This window comes from Lynx canadensis, chromosome B4 (assembly GCF_007474595.2).
Source record: "Lynx canadensis isolate LIC74 chromosome B4, mLynCan4.pri.v2, whole genome shotgun sequence".
In the NCBI taxonomy this organism is placed as follows: Eukaryota; Metazoa; Chordata; class Mammalia; order Carnivora; family Felidae; genus Lynx; species Lynx canadensis.
Window position 1 is genome coordinate 41,375,030 of NC_044309.1, and position 22,183 is coordinate 41,397,212.

Here is a 22,183-nt window from a genome sequence, read left to right on the forward strand (position 1 = left end):
GTTGGATCTAGAAGACCACTCTGTCATGTCCCTGGATAAGCAATTTAATCTCTGTGCCTATGTCCTTCTCTGTGAAAATAACAGTACCTACCTCATAGAGTTCCTGCTACGAATGAGTGTGAATGAATCCTTAAAAAGAGTAGATTCTAGTTCTAATACTTGTGGTGAAGATAGGACGGTCAGGGCATTTTCAGCAATTGGTGAGAGCAGGGGAAAAAAGTAATATTCAGGAAGCTAACACACACGGACATATTTTGTCATATGGGATACATTCATTAGTGCCACACCACAGATTGAGAGATCTTGGACGTCCACCCAACAGACTAGCCGAGCCCAAAACTTAAGTGGGCATCATTTCATTGACTATACAAATCCCACCAGGTAACGAGCACAGTTCCCCAGCCGTACACAGAGGACAGCCACACCGTTGGGTGTTGGGCGCTTTGTCACAACTTTTTCAGTGCTTAAAGGTTTTTAATTCTCAAAAAGGAATCTTGGAGGTGATCTAGTCCAATCCCTTTACTTAATGGCTGAAGCTTCTTAGTCAACACCGGTTGGCGGTAAAGCCAAGGCGAAAGTCCAGGTTTCCTGACCACATTCTGCTCAGCACTACAATTGTCCTGCTTCGCTACTCAGTTCTGTTTATGGCTTCCACCACTGCAAGCCTACATATATGGATAGGATAATAGATACATGTATGTACACACATTGCCAGTTGGAATTACAACCGAGCCCAGTGATGCTCAGGCAGGAGTGTAGGCCCTTTCAAGAGGGCATGCTTCCATTTCTTTGACAGGGAGCTTCGTGGTTTTATTAACACATGACTGAAACCTTGCTGTCACAGACTTAGGCATCACAGTCCCCTTGACAGGATCTGTATGTAGAAACTCTCATAAACCAAGATTTCACTTGAATTATCAAAGCTGTGCCCTTTTACACTAGGGGACACACACACAGAGCCTCATCACACAGCATTCACTCTTCACAGACACACACTCTAGTGTAAATCCTTAGTACTGTCCTTGAACATCTCCCCAGATAGCTTCTTCCCATGCTCGCTCACATCAGTAGCTCCACTGCCTCTGATCCTTTTACACGAATTTATTTCTATACAAGGTTCTAAAAACACCCCTTGGTTTGTACATAAGTTTTTTTTTTCTTCATTTTAAATTGCTTTATAACAACTGATTTCCTGATTTTTTTTCATTTTGTCTTTTCTCTGAAATCTGCCATGATTTAAAAACAAACAAAAAGGGCAAAAGGAAATAAAAATGCCGTTGGCCAGAAGACAGGGTGGAGAAAAACAAAAAAGACAAAAATAAACAAAACATCAAATATGAAAATTCTGAGAGATAATGCATTTATAAACACAGAAATGGTTACAACAAAGATGGCCGTGATGAGTGGGTATATATATATATTTATATATATATTTATATATAAATCCGTGTCCGGCAATTGACCGTGGCACCTAGGGAGCTAAGTCCAGTCCTTGTGTTTGCCCTGAACTCTCCCTTCTCTGCAACACCCTTTGTTTTGGGCTTTCATAAAGAACACAAAGCTCCCACAGCTCCTCTGGCTTTGGGACTGGGAGACCGAGTATAGGGCCTTGGCTGGCAGAGAAGGGGAGAGGCCCCAAGGAAAACCATAACCCACACTTCTAAGCCACCCTTGACCATTTTGGGGATCTCTGGCCCCTTGGGGACCACATCTCAGCCCTTGCCCCTTTACAAATAAAGGGGGTCTGACCCCCACTGAGATCTCCCTCTTCCAGCATTAGGTAGGAAGTGAAGTGAGACCATGAGGGGAAGACAGCTCCCGCTCATCGGGGCGTGTGAGAAACCTCCGTTCTTTTGCAGGCAAGAATAGAACAGGAGGCTGGCTGCATTTAGGGCTCCCTTCTCTCAGAGATCTGGGAGGACCAGCCTCTAGTCTTCCACCAGCCCCAACTTTTGAGGATTATGAGGGTAACGAGAGGGTAAGTGCCCACACTGGAAACGTTTCTATGAGGTCATAGCAAATCCCTCCCTTGAGCACCAACCCCCAATTTTGAAAAGCTATGCTTAGAAGGGGAGGCTGCTGGATTACACTACCAGCTCCTTATTCCTTTGCCAATCAGGAGGGCTGATATTCCTTTTGAAGAGGAGTTGAGAATAAGCATGGTATCCTGTGTAGGAAGGCCGTGCCTGAGGCCCAAGGAGATGGAGGCAAGGCCTGTCAAGGAAGAAGACTTTTCCCACCAAGAGAAGTTGGAGAAAGAAGGGACCAGAACTTCTTTCCCCTCTTCCCAGTGGGTGGCAGCACAGGTCTCTACGAGCTGGCCAGGTGCTCCACCTGGATGGTGCTGGTGGTGACAGTGAGGCAGATGTCCTTATGATGCTCCGCCGTCTTATAGGGGGTCAGGTCAAAGGAACACTGGGGTGGAGGGTTGGGGTTGCTGTCCCCACCACCCCCACCCTGGGGGGCTGCCCCAGGGGACTGGAAGTGTGGTGGCTGTGGCTGCTGTTGCTGCTGCTGCTGCTGCGATGCCTGGGAGGCCTGGGCTTGAGCCTGGGCTTGGGCTTGAGCCTGGGCCTGGGCCTGGGCCTGGGCCTGGGCCTGAGCCTGGGCCTGGGCCTGGGCCTGGGCCACCGCCGCTGCCGCCGCCGCTGCCTGCACTTGTTGCTGGAGATCAGGAGGGTTGTGTTTGCGCATATGTTTCATAAGGTACGTTTCCTGAAGGAGATGTGAAAAAGAGTTGAGGGATTAAAGAGAAGAAAAGAGGTTACTTATAACTGGCATCCTGGGCTCTTACTTTACTTCAAATAGAGCCATACTTATACGGGGACATTCTGGAGCCACGGGCAAATTCTCTCCAGAAGCCTCTTTCAGTGTTCAATACTGGGCAGAAAGGAGAGGGAGACCTTTGGAGTCACAGGGGGCATTCAGTTGGCACAGGGAAAGCGTCATTTTCTCAAAGATCTTTGAACGGAACAACTTTACCACCTTTTCCTGGAGCCATTTAAAAAATCTTTCTCCCAAAACTGCAAGTTGCAAGTTGCATTATTTTGCCTTGTATTTAAGTAAAATTAAGAATCACTGCTTAGCCAAAAAAAAAACCAAAAAAAAACCAAAAAAAACAAAAAAAACGAAACAAAACAAAGAATCATTGCTTAGCAATCTTTCTCTATAGGCTTAAGAGCTCAGGCATCCCCCTCAATTCCCGAGCTACATGTCTGTGTCATTTCTGTTCTCTTTATCGATTCCGGTTAAGTTGGGAGCTAGGGAGCAAGCATATTCAAGGCAACAGCTCTTTATCCAGAGAGGTGGGGTGAAGTGGACCATGGCCTCACAGGCCCAGAGAGAAGTAAAGGGAAGGCACTGCGCACTCACCGACGTGTATGCCCGACTACAGATAGTGCAGGTATACACCTTGGCATGCTTCACCGTATGCGTAGATAGGTGCACCTCTAGTGAGGCTGCGTCCGTGTACGCCCGGTGACAGTTGTGGCACTTGAAGGGTTTATCTTTGTTGTGCTGCCGCCTGTGGGACTGGGAAAATGGAGAAAGAATCAGGATGAGGACCTTGGGCTCTTCCTTCCTGCCTCTGTGACCTTAAAGGAAAAGCCCCGAGCTGGGTGTCAGCCTTCCAGATTCTCTTTCCATTGGAAGGCAATGCAAATTGCCTTTTTTTTTTTTTAATGTTTCTTTTTCAGGGAAAAGAGTGAACAGGGGAGGTGCAGACAGAGCGGAACAGAGGATCCGAAACGGGCTCTGTGATGACAGCAGAGAGCCCAATACAGGGCTCGAATTCAGGAACCGTGTGATCACGAGCCAAAGTCAGATGCTAAACCGACTGAGCCACCCAGGCGCCCTGGGAAGCTGCTCAGTAAAACTTGAGGAGTTACAGGCAAAGGGAAGAGGTGTATGTATCTCCTGCAGCACATTCCAGGATCCTGGAAAATGAGAAGGATGGCTATACTGGCTCCACCGGCCTGGTGGTTCCCAAAGCAAAGCGGAGGGGACACTAGGGAATACCAAGACTTTTCCACAGGGCCCCCAAAGTCAAAACTGCTTTCAAAATGATAATAAGACTACGTTGGCCTTTTCATGCTCATTCTCTCATGACTGTACAGAGATCACACAATGCGTGATGTCACGAAGACTGAATGCAGCAGGAAGGTAGCCATCTTCTGGTAAGCTAGACACTAAAAAATATGCAAAGTGTAAAACGATGCCATTCTTTCCATTTTGGGGGAAGTGGGCGTATGTTTGGAAATAGGTTAATGTTAGTATGCAATGGGTTTGTTATTTTTAAATTAGTCACTAAATATGCTTTCAAGTTTTTCAGTTTTACATTCTCTGTACTCACATCAACAAAAACTCTTTGGGTTTCCCAATAATTATTAAGGGTGTAAACAGGTCCTGAAAAAGTTCAGGAACCACTGTACTAGTCAAACGGCACTTTGAGCCCAGTGTCAGACATAAGGCCTCATGTGGAAGGTGGAACATTTACCTGCAGATTGGAGAGCTGCGTGAAGGCTTTCTCACAGCCCGGGTGTGCACATTTGTATGGTCTGTCACCGGTGTGGATTCTGCATAGGATGAGAAAAGAAGAAAGGGAAAGGAGGTCAGCAAGGCCACTCAGGGATCAGTTCCTTCACAAACCTCCTCAAGGTCACGCCTGCCCTCCTACAGGAGTTCAAGCTGGGTTTCCAGGAGGTCCCAGCCTCAGCTCCTCTCTGACACGGATCACGCCATAGTGCCTGATCTCTGCTCACTGCCTCCATCACTCAGTTCAAGCTGGGCTCCTCTGCCGGGGGAGGAGGAACCGGCAGCGTGGCAGCCAAGAGATAGGCAGTCCCTAATTTGGCATACAAGTCAGCGACTATAGTAGCTGTCCCTGATGAATGTTCAAAAACATATGGTGAACACACTGAAAAGAAACACAGAACACTTCTTCCTTGGCCCCTACAATACAACCAGAAGCTATGCCCTCAGCCTTGAGCACCACTCCCAGAAAAAGTTCTGGTGTCAAAGAACATCAGAGTTATGCTAATTATGGAGAGCAGCAGTGATATTAATACTCATGGAAACTCCTTGGGGCTTTTCTGAGTCCAGCCCCCTAACGGCAGGAGATGCCTACTTTAGTACCAATTTGACCTCTTTCCCAAACACTACAGGGCCCTCCACTGAGATGAGCCAAGGACTTGAGGGTCCGTAGACACCTGCTACTTATCGGGGACTTCAGAACTATATTTGTGACCAGCTGCTTTTCTGGACCTCCAGTATAAAATCTTGGAAACATCACAGGACGAGTCTGTCTCCTTGTGAGGAAAGCCCGACTTCTCCTCTTCGCAAAACAAGGTATCTGACCACTTTGAGAGGGATCACCACGTCCGGAAACAGCCAGGTGAGAAGGCCTCTGGCCAGTAAGAGTTTTGGATTGCAGTTCAACTTGAGATACTGATGAAGGATGTCATCAACTCTTCCAGGTGGCAGGTTCACTCCCTCCTAGTCACTCCAGATTCATGGGACAAACAGTGGGCATCCTTATGAAGCAGGAGCTTTTTCATTTCATTTGCCGGTTCTCTGTGATCATTTCAGACATGTTTCGTTCTGTTCTCTATTCCTGGCATCCCTCAGAGCCTTGCTTATTGCCGTAGGTGTCACCAGGCTGAGACCCAGCGAAAAAAGTCTGATTACATTTCCTGTTCATACGTGGTGCCCTAAGGGCTAGAGGTATGGTCTTCTCCAACCAAATGCCCTTGCTTCGGCATCCAGGAGAAAATCTTGCAACATGTGCGTATTGGTGTTTTCGGGGAGAGAAATGAAGGCAGAAGTTGTCTCTGCTCCAGCTGAGTCTCTTCCTCCCATGTCACACAGTCATTGCATCTCCCCAGCGCAGCTTGTGCCCCAGAAAGGTTCTCTCGAGCATCCACTCCAGGGTTGTTGTTTCTTCTTCTCCCAGGCGCCAGTCGTATGCTCCTCCGGCCAGGTCTCTCCCCCGCCCCCCGCATGCGGGTTGTTGTGTGTGTCCGGGGCGGGGGTGGGGAGGGCATGCCAGCGGGGCGGGGGCAGTAGCCCGCCACTCTCCCTTACCGTGTGTGCTGCTGGAGGTGGGAGAGCTGGCGGAAGGCCTTCTGGCAGTAGGAACAGTTGTAGGGCTTGGCCCCCGAGTGGATTCGGAGGTGCTGGGCCAGGTAGGAGGTGTTGGCGAAGGTCTTGGAGCAGTGCGGGCACTTGTGGGGCTTGATGGTCTCCGTGTGCATCTTGGAGTGGATCCTGCCGGAGAGGAGAGGAGAGGAGGGAAGGGGGGAGGAGGAAGCAGTTCGACACCACGGGCTCAGCTCTCTGCTGGGTGAAATGATGTTGCTTGACGGATGAGAGCACCCCCTCCTCCCTCCTCCCAAACATACTCCGGCCTGGAGAGGCTAATGGCGAGGACACCCAGATCTAGGTCGCTGCTGATCTTACGTCGGTGGCTAGAATGGCAGTGAGGTGATGCAGAGCCGCGGCCCCTGGCTCCTGGTAACCTTAACGGTCTCAGTCTTGTCAGCCCTCTGCTTTGTTCTAAGCTTACACACTCACCACATATACCCTGATTCCAAACAGTACTTTCAACAAAGACCAAATACCGCCTGTTCCCCATGGACCTGAAGTTGAATGCACACCTTGGCTCTGAACTGAAGCATACAGTATAAGCAGGGCCTGCTCTGCAGAAGATTTCCAAACACAGACAAAGAGAGAAACCACAAAAACCGTTCCAGACTTTGGGATTGGAGACCACAATTTCCCAGGCCCCTGCAAACTGCTAAAATACATAGTTTATTTTTCACAGACAGTAATGAGAGCGAACTGAGGCTCCCAAAGGGCAAAGTCACAAGGGAAAAAAGAAACCACGAGGACAGAAGAGAAGGCTCAGGCAACGTGGCCTTCGGGTAAGGGGTCTGCAGCCGGGTGACGGGATAAAACCAAGAGCAGCCTTACCGGGTGTGCTGCTGGAGATGGGAGAGCTGGCGGAAGGATTTCTCACAGAAGTTACAACTGTAGGGCTTGGCCCCTGAGTGGATACGGATGTGCTGGGCCAGGTAGGAGCTGTTGGCGAAGGTCTTGGAGCAGTGCGGGCACTTGTGGGGCTTGGTCTCGGTGTGTGACTTGGAGTGGATCTGCATCTCCGACTTTGAGTAGAATGTCAGTGAGCACATCCGGCACCTGGGCCAAGCGAGGGCAGCGGTTAGAACCTTCCCACTGACAGAGCACTGCTGAACCCTCCCTCCACTTCCACAGAAGCCAGCCTATCTGATCTCTCTTACTACAACTATGTTGTAAGGCCCCTGAGGGGAGGATCTGTTCTACTCCTCTTTATAGACTAAACTAATACAGACCCACACAATACAAATATTCAGTACATGTCTGCTGAGTGACTGGACTCCCTAAGTGTGTACGGAAACAAGAATTCAACCAGAAAAGACAGGAAAATCTTATTATCGGCTCTAGGCTGATGTGGATTTCATCGGGCCAGCAATATCAGCTAACTTCTGTTTTCCTTCTGCCTGTAACTTTATTTCAGACTTTAAAAGAGAGCTCCTTCCCCCAACTTCCCATGCATAAAGTACATCTCTCAGGTATCTCTCAAGTTCCTGAGACGATAATGAGGACAAACTGACTACATTCCCCAGAAGGGCTTCTCTCCTGTCTCCTCAGATAATTTTCTTCTCTCAGATTCTCTCCTACTTCCTTTTTGCCAGTGATTCCTAGAGGGATAGGGGTGGAAAAGGATCAGGATTACATGGAAGGGGCTTTTCCAAATCATATACATCTGGCCTCCACTGTGCATCTGATGTTCCACCGACCACCACCATCCCTGAGCCCCTTGGCGATAAAGTGAGGGAACTGCTTTTACAAAGAGCTGAGGTTGCTGTTGGGAGTGGGCTGTAGCCCTCAAACACTGAGGAGGAAAAGATTTGTGAAACCCTGAGCTTCCATGCCAAACCTTTCCTCTTCCCTAGCACATGGAGCCCAAGTCAGCACTCGGGGATAACATCAACAGCAGCTGGTACACTTTCCCCCATCACCTGGTTGGTAATCCTTCCTGTTCTGACATTGCCCAACAGCATCAAGTAAGGAGGCCTCTGAGCAGGATAAGCCACAACTATTCAGCCTTTATCGAGGAAGTGCTATCTGTGTGTGAGCTGGAATGCTCTCATTCCTAAACAACCCCACAGTGCACAGTGTGAGCTGGCAGAAAGGGCAGCACCTGGAAGCCAGGCAACTGGGGAAAAAGTCCCTCTGCTTTGGTTCCTCCTCAACTTCTCCCTATAATCAGGGCTGGGGATGGTGCAGAGTGATGGTTTCGGCTTTTTTCGGATCCCAGGAGAAATCTTTAGAAAATAACTGAGATCACGACTAAAAAGAACTCTGCACTCCTCAGAGGAAAAAAAAAAAAATATCACGGTACTTGGAGGTGTGGCTCCTGTATTAATGTTTCTACTAAAATTCCAATCGTTAAGGTCAATTTCTATTTCCCTGGTCACTTGGTAACTATGAAGGAAATCCAATCCCAGTTTACCAATCCTTGGCTGTTGTTTGGCTTGCCCAGCCATTATATGGGTGGTGGGGAGGTTCTGTTTATAGTTAGTATGGCCCAAAGGACACGGCCAATGTTAGTCTGGACACCTGGGCTCTACTCAGTGTTCGATTACAGGCTTGCTCATCAATCTAGACCTCAATTTTCTGGTCTGTAAAATGGAGAGATAAATATCTGCCTCCAGGGCCAGCAAATATTCAGAACAAAGGTAAGCCAAGTGTTCTCTAATAATTCAATTGCACTAATGTTAACATACCAGTGCTGACGGATGAGCTCATGCTACTATACATTTCACTGAAGTCAGAAACTGGACACATTGTCACTTGAGGGGAACAGTACTGAAGATACAAAATAATTTCCCTTGGTTGCTAAAATTCCTCAGACAAGTGGAACAACACGTACCATTTTAACTCAAACACAAGCTCATAGTTTGTGTGTGAGTGTGGAACACACAACTGCACCCTTAGTATGAAATTAACTATAAAAGAGAAAATAACCCTCTTCATCAAAGTTCAACTAGAGAAGAATCCGCAAAACTTAAAGTCATAGACAATGGACTGGCAACAAAATAAGCCCTCTCGAAAGGTAGAAGGTACAGCAACGATCAGAGTAATGAAAATCATAGTTGCCATTTGTTCTTGTGCCTGATACTGCGAGGGCACCACACCAGTTAGGCACTTTAAACACACTGTCTCCACTCCTCACAACAGCCTAGCAAGCATTATCCCTGTTTTACAGAAAGGAACACGAAGGCTCAGAAAGGTTAAGTAATTTGCCAAAGGGCAAACAGCTATTCACTACAAAGCTATGATTCTAACCTAATTTTAAAGATTCCTCACACTAGAGGTATTCAAGGAGAGGCAGACTGTCATCTGCCAGGAATGTGTAGAAGACTAAACTACAGGGAAGGAACTGGATTAGGTGACCATTAAAGTATTTCCAACTCTGAAATGCTATGAAGCCAGATAAAAGAGTCCAAGTCTTTTAACGCAAGGTGTTGGGTAGCTGGAAAGAAATCTGACTTAGGAGTATTGTGGCAGTGGGCAGTTAGCAGGAGGCAGAAAAGCTACCACCCCTTATAGCTAGGTGCACAACTCCAGGGGGCACCATTCACATCCAACATACTAATGGGGCCCTTCTGGAAGCACACAGTGCAATGACCTTGTTCACAATAACAACTGAATTACCATCCCATTTTTTCCCTAAGATACTCAAAAATAATTTCAAATACTCTTGATTTTCCCTCAAAAACACATGATAGATGGGGGCCATGACTGATCTTCCCATTTTACAGATGGGAACAAAGAACTAGAAATAAGTTGACTTGCCCAGACTAATAGAACCCTAGTCCAACAATACTCAGTCAAATGTCACTGACCACAGGAATGAATGTGGTTGACTCAAACATGCATGGAAATAGGGATTTTTTGTGATTAAAAAGACTGCTTTGAAAATTCAGAGTTCTGAGTTTCTGAAGAAATTCCATTCACCTAGAATATAATTAGGCGCCCTTAAATTTCAGTTTTCTTTAGTCACCTGGGTGTGGGGCCTCTCAAGACTTCCCAATACACTGAGAGTATAGAAAATGCTACCAGGACTTCCTTCCAATTGCATATTCACATTTCTTCCCATAGACACACTTTGGGAAGTCCAGAAATAGCTTTAATGTAGTCCAAAAAATAAGCAAGCAAAAAAACAAAAACAAAAAACAAAAACCACAAAACAACAACAACAAAAAAAACCCTTGACAGAATCAGAGGACCCTGATCCATGTGCAAAGCAGCACAGGATGTCAGGGACCTAGCCCATCAGTCTTACAACGACACACTTTATATAGGTGTATCTCCATGTCACAATGACCTCACTTTAAGCAAATACATAAAAATCCGGATTTATATAAAATAAAAGGGACTTTCATTTTATGAAATGATATATAGAAGATGCTTTTAAATGAATCAAACTTGTCAGGTACCTTTATAAAATGATATGATGTAAACATTTTCCAGGAACACTTTTATTGTATAAGGTGGGATACACCTGTAATAATAAAGCTGCAATGAACTTTCAGATTATGGGCTGGGATTCTGCAATGCTCAATACTTTCTACATAGCAACTCCCCTCCTCTTCACTTACAAAGAAGAACTTAAACACTCTGTAGTTGTGGCTACTCTCCACAGTAGACGTATACAGCAGAAATAAAAATAAATGCTAAATGACAACTATTTCTTATCTCTTTCTTCTGAAGTTCCCAACATTTCAAATCTTATCTGATATATACTCCCAACAAATGGGAGGCATAAACAGAATTCTCCCCATTTTACAGATGAGGAAACTGAGGCCCAGAGAGGGGGAAAGGACTTGCCCAGGGTCACACAGCAAGTTCGTGGTGGAGCCGGGAACTGAATCCATGAGCCCAAGGCTCTGTCCATTTCCTGTGCCGCAGTTCCCTTCGCTCCTAAAATGGGAACAACATTGCCCATCTCGGTACACTAAGGACAGACCCAGTCTCCCAGCCATGCATATCTGCCCCTGTCTGCACCAAAGCTGTGACAGTGGTTATCCCACTCTGTACACCGGGACCAAATTTCCCAAACCCACTAGGGCCCTTGATAGTTCTCAAGGGGATTAAAAGACTTGCAACTTTCAAAGGGCGGGGAGTCTACCTCTGTAATTATTTTCGTATAGCACCACATGCAAACAGAACACTTTTTTGGCAATGGACAACTTAAGGGAAGTCCAGAATCAAAATGACTTTCATGAATTAGAAAGTGAGCAAACAGGCACTTTATAAGCATATATTCCAAGGGCCAAAGGGTGATATCTTATTCCTCCCACCTTTTTATAGAGACCCCTCCCATCATCCCCACCATGCAGGGTCAGTGCTTAAATGTGGCCCAAGAACCAGTGGATGGCACACAGGTTAAGGTCAGGGGCTTTTCAGAAAAGTTTCTTAGAAAAATAGGAATGGAAAATGCAGAAAGCAAAAAGGAGCTGGAGACAGAGTCTGAAAGCCAGCCTAACACCTTACCATAAGAAAGAAACTCCATTATGTCATTCAAAAATTAGTCACTGCTGACTACCCCAAAAGGGAAGGAGTAAAATGGGTCTGCATCCTGGGGAAGAGTCACTCGAGAAGTGCTAAGAGCCCCACTTTCCTCCCCCACAAGAGAGCACCTGACATGCAAGTGGACCTGAGGTGGAAAGCTGTCAGCGTGGAGCCTGATCCGGGGCAAGACACAAAGGGGTAGGTGAACTGAGACCGTGATCCTTGCCCCTCACTGCCCTGGCTCTGACTCTTACCTATAGGTCTTGCCGTCTTTCTGATGGTCATCGTCATCCTCAGGGGAGAGGACATAAGGGTCATTCATCTCAGGCAGCCCTGATTCCAGCATCCGCTTCTTCTTCCGGCCCCGAGGGGGCTTAGGAGCCACATTGCCACCTCCACCACCACCTCCGCCTCCTTCCTCTGTTAGGGTTGATGCTACCTTCTTGGAGAGGTCAGGGACCACCTGCAGGGCTTGTGAGCCAGGGGGAAGAGCTGAGACAATCATGGGAGCCGAAATGGGGAAGGTCTGAGCTGATGAGGCTGTGGTCACAAGGGAGCCTGAGGGGGACGTGATTACCAAACCGGGACCTAGGATTGGGAGAAAAAGGAGATGGTGTCATGTTGTCCAGTCCTGATCCTAATCCTATTTAATTTCCCCCCAGATCATTGTCTAATCAACCCCTCACCACCGCCCCCCCAGCCCAGAGTATATAGGAAACCCCAAACCCTGTAGAAAAATAATGGTCTCCTAACCCCTGTCCCCACCCCACCCCCAGTAACAGTGAGATTTACCCCTTGATTGACTCCCTTCTCTTCTCCACCTCTGAGAACAGGAGACTCCTTGATTCAGAGAAGGAAAGAATGTCACCTCCTCAAAGGCAGGGACCGCATCTTCTACTTCTTTGTATCCCCCACAATGCCTAGCACATTGCTAGGCACACAGTAGGCACTTAATAAAAATGTGATTGAGTAATCAAACACATATCCCACTCCCCATGTCCTTGGAGCCCTCCAGCCTGGGGTACTGATCATGGAAGATCAACACCTCAGATTGGAGAAGAGCAGAGTGGCTCACCAGCAGTCATCAGTCCTGTAGACGGCACAGGGACCACGGTGATGTTCTGGGTAACGGACGCCTGGCTATGTGGGGTCAGCTGGTCTGACTTGGACTCTGTGTCCATACTGATGCCTGAGGGCAGGGACACGGAGGCAGGCACTGTCAGCAAGGTGGGGTAGTGGGGTGGAGCCAGCCCACAGCCCTTCTCCGGCAGCAGCTGATCCTTCATCTTGTTGATGAACATCGTGTTCTCAATCTAAAAGAAAAGGAAAGGGGAGGCGAGCGGCCTCTTCAGAAAGAACCTGATTTTGTCTGTTCCCTGAGCACTTTACGATGTCCGTCCCCCAAGGAGTAAATAGTTCATATCTTTGTGCTTCCAGAGAAGCCAAAACAGAAACGCTAGAGTTCTTGGTGGTGGGGGACCTGGTGAAGCAGCACGTGATTTATCTTGCTTCAGTCTCCACAGTACTAGAACTCACTACTCAAAAGTTGAAAAAAGTACATGATAGGGAAGGAGGAGAAAAACACCACCACCACCTACCTGTCCTGAGACTGTGGGGATAGAAGGCCAGAAGTACGGGTTAGAATTGAAGTGAGATTCTTCCATTCTACCTGAAGAAAGAAAGAGAGATCACATCATAGTGAGGAATAAATCTGAAGTAACCTGGCAACCGAGAAGGAGACATGAGGAGTTCCTGACCTCCTCTTCAGGACCTGACCACATGGCTGAGAATCTGCGGTGAAGATCTCTGGATCTACCATATTAGTTCCAGAGAGCCACTCAGCATGAAATCCAACAGAGCCTATCCTTCTCAAGATGCTGGTGGAAAAACTTAAACACATCTCGCTTAACCACAGAATGTCTCCCATTAGAAAGAGACTCAGTATTACTTTTCTTTGGTGACAAAAAGAGGAGCTGAAGGCATGAGCAGGGAAGGGATGTACCCAAGGTCACACAAAGCAAATCACTGACTGGCTAAAAAACAGTCGGGGTACCTATCCCCGCTCTTTTCCTTTATCCTTCAAACATAGCTTCCTTGGGAAAGAGTTTCAACTGACATACCTGTCGTTCTACACAGCTAGGCTGGAACACAAAATGCGCAGGGGAATTAAAGAGCAAAATTGGCAGGAAATCACAACCAAGATATTTTCTGAGTACCAGATGCTACCTGGGGACCATGCCCCACGGATCCCACCAAGGTCCAAGAACACCCACGGTGCCACACTGGGTACCACACATGCGAAGCCAAGCAGTGAGAACCTGGAACTACCAGTTTAAAAGAGGGTTCCAGTGCCGGGAGTAGCAGCGCCCCACATCTCTACCTACAGGGATTCAGAATAGGGACAACAGTGCACCAAAACACATACACAGTACTAGACTCCTGCTCTGTATATCTCACACATGATGCCTCGAAGCGTTCAAATTCTTCTCTGTATGTGGATGATAATTAAGCTAAAACTTTGGGAGTGAGGAATAAGCAAGAAAAGTAATCCTCAGAATCATGATGGGTACAGAACCTAGGCATCCCACTGCTCATTTTCCCACTCTGATCACTTCTCCTAGCAAGACCGTATGTTAACTGCAGTTATTCAAGAGCAGCTTCCCCAAATTCTGGATCCAGCCCAGCAGAAGGCAGGTGAAGAGGGAGTAAGAGACTGATGGAATGGGGAAATGACGAACAGTAAGAAGTAAACATTAGCGTCATGCTGCTTTTCGAACCAGAAGCAACCAAGATTCAGGTGGGAAAGAAGGACCTGTGGCTTACAGCCATGGGGGAGTCCTGCTGAGGATGTTCTGGAGGCAGATAGATACCAGAGCTACTAAGTGCTAGAGGGTACACTGGACACAGAAACAGGTTAGAAGTAGATTAAGGAAACTAAGAAAGATCTGTAACAAAGGAGGAGAAACAGAACGGACATCACTCTAGACGTAACCCCATTCCTCATCCTTCTCCAGAAATCTCACACACGTTTCGCTCTATTAAACAGCACTCTCAATGTTCATAAAACCTATAAAGGGAAGCACTACTGAATTTCAACCTACTCTTTCCTAAAAAGTAGCAGAGGAGAGGAATGCATCAAATCTGACTACAACTTCACACAAACAAGGCTCATTATTAACTGATTTGAGGATCAACCCCAGACAAATCCTGCTCCCCAACTCATAAAACACAACAGAACAGTCTCCAAAACAGGTGCTAACCTTTTCCTTCCAGCATTAACTTTAGCATTAACTTCCAGCATTAACCCAGGTCCTTCTTAGGCAACAGAAATCAAGAAATGATAGGGGCGCCTGAGTGGCTTAGTTGGTTAAGCATCAAACTTTGGCTCAGGTCATGGACTTGCAGTTTGTGAGTTCGAGCCCCTCATTGGGCTCTCTGCTGTCAGCACAGAGCCCACTTCAGATCCTGTCTCCCTCTCTCTCTGCCCCTCCCCTGTGTGCACACGTGCGCTGTCTCTCAAAAATAAATAAACAAACATTGAAAGAGAAATGACCAAATCACGGTTTCAGGGGATCCAATCTTGCCAAGCTTTTTGGGAAGCAGAGATCACATCTTGGACCTACCCATTGTCTCGAACATAGGACTCATCACCCAGTAAGCAATTCTGTATTTAGTAAACTGAAGGACACTGGACTCTGTACACACAGATTTTGAAAACAATGCTAGGGGCTCAAACCATAACCCACAACCCCCATCTGTCTAACCTTCGAGCTGAGAGAAATGATACAGAAAAGTCATGACATACGGTGGAAATGAAGTAGAGAATTAGGCTAGAGAATAAAGAAAGGAGGATCTAATTATAATTTCCCCCTAAAAAGTCAAGGAAGTAAACACATTACGGATGTGAAAATTTAGGAGGCAGGAACTGAAAGCCTGAAAATAATATCTTCAGATAGAATTCCTGTGTACAACGCCCCTCCTCACCAAAAAAGATTACATCCACTCATATTGTCCTACAAGTGGCTCAGGAGAAAGTTTCTGAGGGAAATAGACCCTGCAGGTTCTTATAAAGGGGACATACAAAGTGATGTGGAGGACAGGACAAGGTCAACATCACCATCAACATTTATTAAGTGCTTATTGTGTTCAGGGCACTGTTCTAAGCACTTCACAACTATCGTATCATTTAATTACCACAGCAATTCTATGAAGTAGGTACTGTAATCCCCATTTTTCAAATGAAGAAACTGAAGTCACAGAGTCAAACAGTAAATATCAGAGAAGAGATTTGAATGCAGATACCAAAGAGCCAGTTAAGAATGGGGGTGCTACAAGAGACCAAACCCTACAATTAAAGTACATACTCTCTGATATTATGACTTGATGCATCAATTAAAATTTACAACACATCCAGGAATGGATTATACATTTTCCATGTAGTTCTCTATAAATGTTTCCAAAAGTGGAATTTTGGTAAGAGCAAAATGTAGCTAAAGATGATAGTTTCTGTTCACAACCTGTAAGACTTCACTTGGCCATTAAGATAACTGATTTTAGAATGATGGAATCGGGAGGAGTCTGGGTGGCTCAGTCGATTAAGCATCCAACTTCGGCTCAGGTCAAGATCTTGTGGTTCATGGATTTGAGCCCTGCATGGGGCTCTGTGCTGACAGCTCAGAGCCTGGAGCCTGCTGTGGATTCTGTGTCTCCCTCTCTCTCTGCCCCTCCTCTGCTTGCACTCTCTCTCTCTCAAAAATAAATAAACATTGAAAAAACAAAACAAAACACCTTAATGATGGAATCAGAGTAAAAAGAACAGACCATCCAGAGGGATAAACTGAATAAAAGATTCCTCTGCTTCCCTGAATACCCAGTCTGTCCCTCTGCTCTGGTTCTTAAGAGAACAAAACCGAAGATCAGAAAACCACAGCTGGTCCTAGGACAAAATGATAAATGTGCCTTGTGGGCTTCTGATAAATATGTCCACCCAAAAGAAGGGTACATGGAAAGTTCTGCTCACCCAACTAGAAGCAATATTTGCCTGCAAAGGGACATCTGAGAAATGCTATACTACTGTTCTAAAAAGGCTGACTTTAGATCTCTGTATTCCTGAAATGATATCAAATGGAGAGCCAAGAAGGAAGGCTCTTGCCAGAATACCATGTAAATGGCGCCCCCGGGAGTTGTGTAACAGGGCAACAGGTGCCAGATCACTCAAATACCTGTTTACTGTCCACTTTACCAATTAACCTCTTAACTTTCTATCTTTCATGGAGGAACTCTCCCCAAACCATCCCAACATCCAAGCAGGTATATACCAACATTCTTAACACCTGAAGAACCCCAATGATAGTACAGGGAAATCTCATTTCTACATAGAGTGCCACTTTTGATGATTATGCCAACATTTTAATAATAATAAAAACTCGTTTACCCTACATTGGGAAGGAAGTGAAAGTCTTTTATTATAGACCCAAAAAACAGGAAAGAATAAGTAAAAAGAATGCTGGCAGATTAAAAATCTGAGTTCTAATTTCAATTTTACTATTGCACTATACCTCAACTATTCTGTTAATATAAGGTTTACTACAATTAAGTTGGATGGTATTTTTTTTTTCAGAGGGTCAGAGAACTACATATTTCTTTTCCAATCTCAGACAAAATCTCAAAAGCACCAATGAGGTGCAGAAAAAAGACGTTAAGTAACACCCATGAAACGTTTAGTAGGACTTGAACTCTTGCACCAGAGCTTTGTCCATCTGTCCACCCTTCCATAGTGCCACCCACCATCCAGAAATAAAGATGTCACTGCCTGCAGCATGTGGTTTTTGGTAGACCTGGTTAAGACCACCATCTCTTTCCTGGTACTTACTACATTCTCTACAATTGTTGTTTTTCAAATAAAGCACAGCATTTCCTCAGGAAAGCAATATTCTCTTAACAAACTTTTACAAAATCTTGAAAGACTCGTGCCAACCAAGTGTAGTAGCTGGAGAATGAACCTAGAAACTAAGACTTCTGGAATTTAATTCTAGGTCCCACATCAGTGCTTGACTCTGAATAATTTATCATTCTACTAAGTTTCTATCTGAGTAGAGGATAGAGGAGAATAAACCCCTTAAAACAAATTCCTAAGGTATATGGTGATGGGAGGCAGTTAAAAAAAAAGGGGGGGGGATAAATAAAATGCTTTAAAGTGTTCCTGAATGGAAGAGAGTTAGAGAAATACTTCCATGTGATGAGCACTACCAGTGACAATCACTGACAATTACATAAAAACCACATAATGACAAAGGTACTACCCAAAAGTATCAGATCTATAGCCTACAGCTTAGTAATCATCAACCAGAAGCACAAACAATAGAGATGCAAAGAACAATCAGCTCAAATTCAACTACAGAAAGAACTTGACTCAGAGATCTCAGACACTCTAGTGAGAAAAACTGTCCCAAAAAGCACAATTGTAGATAGGCTGCAATATTAGCTAACAACTTGAAGAAACACAGACAATGACTTTCCCCCCCGCCTCAGTAAGGAAACAAAATCTCTTTCCTCCAGTTCTAAGGACATTCAAGAAGGACCATCCCAATAGAACTTGGGGCCTTCCTACTACCTGTGAACTCTTCCAAGTACAAAATAAACCAGAACAGGTTTATCCCAAACACACCAACAGGACCACTACCACCCCACAGCTGTCAGTCTGAGCCAGCAACTTCTATCCTGGGGACTGCTGGACCAATGGTACTCAGTACCCTGTGGGAAGAAGGGCACAGTGGTTCCCCTGGTCCTGCCCATGCCATTATAAATGATGGATCCAGGAAATGTGAGGCCATAAATAAATAAATAAATAAATAAATAAATAAATAAAGTGGGCAGGGGAAAGGGGGCAGGCGGTTGGACGAGAGGGGATATGCACATAATATTTAATCATCAACTTAGCTCAGAAACCTATGGGAAATAAATTTTATAAACCAGCCTGCAATCGGTTCTTAGAAGACACTTCTATGAGCTTGGAACTCAAACTCTTTTGGGTCTCAACATTGTCATTTTCAGAGTACCTAACACACTATCCACATCAAGCTTCATATTTTGAATTCTTGCAGACCTAGTTCTGGAGTCCACTCCATACAACTTTATCTACTTTACTTCAAACTACCCACAAACCACGTTTTTTGTTTTTTGTTTCTTTTTTTCCTGAAAACTTCATCCTGACACACCAAATTAAAATAACCCTGTGTCACAGATTCTAACCACTCAACAGAGCCACCCGAAGCACTCCACTGCGATATTGAGAATATGAACCCCACGCTAAACTCAACTCTGCTTGTTCCAAATACAGGAAAGCAATTCCGTAAGCTTTACGACAAGGACCACACTGGAGACTGGGGCCCATTTGTCCCCAAAGCAGAACAAATTTCTCCTCTGGACACAATGTAACCCCGCTTAGTGATTTCACTTGAGCATTTCATAATTCATCTCTGAGTACTAGTGGGAATGGATGAGATACAGTGCTAGCTTTTTACGCAAAAACTTCCTGGGTATTGTCAGGAGATAATTTTTCTCTCCCAGCTAACACCAGTATTACAATTGCTATTACTTGAAGAATTCTGTCACAGTGTCCCCAAGAAGCCCATTTAATCATGACCCCTTCTCCCCCCAATCCAGAAAAGCCATTAAGCCAAAATTGTCTTACCCTCTCTCTCTCTTCTTCCTGTCGTCTTATTCCTTCTCCTTTCCAGGGCTCCTGAACTTTCTGTGAACAAATTGTCTGGGTTACAGGGGCCAGTAAGGGTGCAGCCACCTGAGAACTGCGAAGAACCTCAGGAATTCTTGGACTGTCAGCAGTTAGTCTGGAAAGCAGGCGGACCCCCAACCAGCAATCCAAAGATGCAATCGTATAATAAGGAGTGTAGTGCCACCCACTATGTGGATACAGGGAAATAAATCCAATTCTCAGGAACTAAGATGAACTCTATCACCAGTGCTTGGGTTCCACTCCTGGGCTCAGGCACTGGTTCTTCTTCGTTCCACAGGGCCACAGGTAACCAGGGGTCAGAGAACAGAAGAGGTGGAAGAAGAGAAGGGCCCCTGCCCCTGAGGACTGGCTCAGAAGGCAAAGCTGAAGACTAGGGGGATGCACAAGCCCTTGTGTCAGGCACAGTGCCAGTTCAGGCCCAGCCACTTCCTCTGGCCTCCCCCCCCACTTCTGCGAGGACTTCGCCCCTGCCTACCCAAGGCCTTGCGCCAAGAAGTACCTCCCTCAGCCTGCACAGTGGTCTATCTACTGAAGACCCCAGCTGTTCCCAGAAAACCTTCGCTCCCCTGAGACAGCCCCTGGGAGCCTCCTCCTGATGTCGCCCCCCACCCCTTCCTCAAAGACCCTTCTTTGGGACGTCCCTCCTTCCCCTCCAGGGAGCTGAACTCTGCCACCCACCAGACAGACACCCGCCCCCTAAGCCCCCCCATTCCTCCCCATCGCCCGCTCCTCCACAACCACTTCCGGTTCCGGGACGGACACACATACAGTCACACCGAGGACCCCCCCCTTCCACGCCCCCCCAAGGAAAAGGGGAGGGGGGAGGAGCAGAGAGCTTGGCGCGCGCCGGCAGCAGCGGCGCGAGACTCACCCGGCGGCGACGGCTGCGGCGGCGCCAGAGCCTGAGCCAGAGCGCGGGAGGGGCGGCGTTTGCTGGGAAAGGAGGGAGCCGAATGGGGCGGGAGGACCAGCAGGGGGCGAGGGGAGGGGGGGAGCGCGAGGCGGTGCGCGCGGGCACGCACTTTCGGCGCGAGACAGACCCACACACTCACACGCACGGAATGCGCGCGAGACACCCGCAGGGCGGGGGCGCAAGGCAGTGGGTGGCCCCCTCCCTCTCTCCCTCCCCTAACACTCACCCGGAAGTGGTGCTGCAGCTCGTGCTCCCGAGAACCCCGATTCCTCCACGCCCCCTCCCTCCCTCCCTCCCCCCACGGGCTCAGAGTAGAGCTGCGGCGGAGAGAAGGCGGGAGCGCCGGAAACGAAAAGGGGGGGAGGGAGGGAAATGGCAATGCAGGGGGGGCGGCAATGGGAAAAGGGGGGGGAAACGCAAAGGTCGAGTCACTTCCGGGAGCGGCAGAGCACATCCGGCGCTGCCCGCACTCCGAATCCTCAGGGCAGAAGTTACGATTAGTAAGGGCGGAAGTGGCTTCTGCCCAGCGACGCGGTAGAGCCCTGTGTGGATGTGACGTCACAACGGAAGCGAAGGCGGGTTCCGTTAAGGGCAGAAGTTGAACCTTCAGAACTGCGGTCCCGGGCTTCCGGAAGGGACTTCTGGGGAAGTGGGAGGGTGGAAACCGACAGGTTTATGAATTATGCATCAGGTACGAGAGGAGGTAGGAATTCTTAAAACACTATGGGTCCGTTTCCCTTCCTTCAGCATAGAATAGGCTGATATAGGAAGTTACCATTATTTTTTGTTACACTCTTAAGAATGTCTCCATGCTTTGAATATGCCGGAAAGGATAAGGATGTGTCACCTGTTTTCATGAGGTCCCTACTTAGGCCCGAAGAGTAACTGGTAACCTCTCCCTGACCACATCACGTACTCTTGGCTTTGGGTTTCTATGTTCTTGTTGCCTTCGTCCACGTCTCTATCTCCTCACGCTGCTTTACTTTTAAATATTGTACTCGCCACCACCTGATATATTGTTTGCTGTCCACCTCTTCCCGTTGGAATATCCGAGTCCATGAGGGCAAGGGCTTGTGAATTGTTCACCGCTGTATCCTCAGAGCCTGGCATTTAGTGAGTGGTCAGTAAACGTTTGTCGTCGCATAAATGAACACTTACTATGAACTCTTTAAGGAAGCCTTGCCGGATTGCTTGAACGTATAAATGGTTCCCTTTCTCTGAATTTCCACAGCATTTAGTCTTGTACCTTTTGTTACTCTTTTAACTATTTCGTATATAGGACTCTTCAGCAAGCTTGTCAGCTCCTCAGGAAAGAAACGGTCTCCTACATGGTATCCTTCCCACTGCTTTGCTGAGAACATGGTAGATGCTGAAGAAATATATGCTATTTGAGTAAATGAATGCTGCCTCCAGCCTGCACCCTGATCTGACCAGAATCCCCCTGGGCTGAGCTCTATTTTGACTGCAGCAGTTGAAGTCCCTCCTATTGACAGCAATAGTTCCTTGCTTAGAAAGCAAAATAACCCTAATAGAAACAGTTGTAATGTCCACCTTACAGATAATGAAAATAAGATTGTGAAGATTTAAGTGATTTTTTTTTCAAAGTCACAGCAAGGAAGTTAGCAAAGGACACCTAAAAATATTAAGTTAAATGTTTAAATAGAAGATATGTTTCTTTGGTTTGTAATTGTAGTTTGTATCCTTTTGGAAGTGTCTACTCTCTTGATCACATTTTTGGGCACTCATTCTATGTTAAACTGAGTAGCAACAGTTGGCAGGATAAGATCTTAAGGGCTCAGCTGTGACCAGACCTAGTTGCTACATGGGTTAGAAATTGCTGATTCCAGAAACGTCGACTTTGAAGGCTGAGATAGAGAAGTGGGAGCAAAATAATGGTG

The 22,183-nt window shown here is 46.6% G+C and overlaps 1 protein-coding gene across 10 annotated transcripts; it reads right to left on the reverse strand.

Annotated features, from left to right (window-relative positions):
• Window positions 1–1,337: 1,337 nt before the first annotated feature.
• On the reverse strand, window positions 1,338–20,698 carry ZNF384 (zinc finger protein 384). 10 transcript variants are annotated; one of them, XM_030321544.1, is made up of 13 exons: window positions 20,512–20,698; window positions 20,244–20,305; window positions 19,310–19,369; window positions 13,215–13,285; window positions 12,692–12,929; window positions 12,409–12,456; window positions 11,871–12,204; window positions 10,933–11,025; window positions 6,970–7,194; window positions 6,082–6,264; window positions 4,496–4,574; window positions 3,373–3,531; window positions 1,338–2,715 (listed from the first exon to the last, which is right to left on the reverse strand). In XM_030321544.1, exons 4-13 carry the CDS (start codon window positions 13,278–13,280, stop codon window positions 2,311–2,313), a joined length of 1,830 nt encoding a protein of 609 aa, XP_030177404.1. In that variant the 5' UTR covers window positions 13,281–13,285; window positions 19,310–19,369; window positions 20,244–20,305; window positions 20,512–20,698; the 3' UTR covers window positions 1,338–2,310. The 10 variants fall into 10 exon arrangements, with proteins under 10 accessions (XP_030177404.1, XP_030177405.1, XP_030177403.1 ...); XM_030321545.1 differs by lacking the exon at window positions 20,244–20,305; XM_030321543.1 differs by lacking the exon at window positions 20,512–20,698 and having other exon boundaries at window positions 20,244–20,451.
• Window positions 20,699–22,183: the final 1,485 nt, after the last annotated feature.

Bases quoted from the DNA above. Each gene is read 5' to 3' on its own strand.
- ZNF384 (XM_030321545.1), bottom strand. From the start codon at position 13,280: ATGGAAGAATCTCACTTCAATTCTAACCCGTACTTCTGGCCTTCTATC. The intron at 12,457-12,691 runs GTGAGCCACTCT...CTCTGAATCAAG, and splicing joins TACAGGACTGATGACTGCTG to GAGTCTCCTGTTCTCAGAGG. The intron at 7,195-10,932 runs GCAAGTCCTTTC...CGCTTGGCCCAG, and splicing joins AACTTGCTGTGTGACCCTGG to GTGCCGGATGTGCTCACTGA.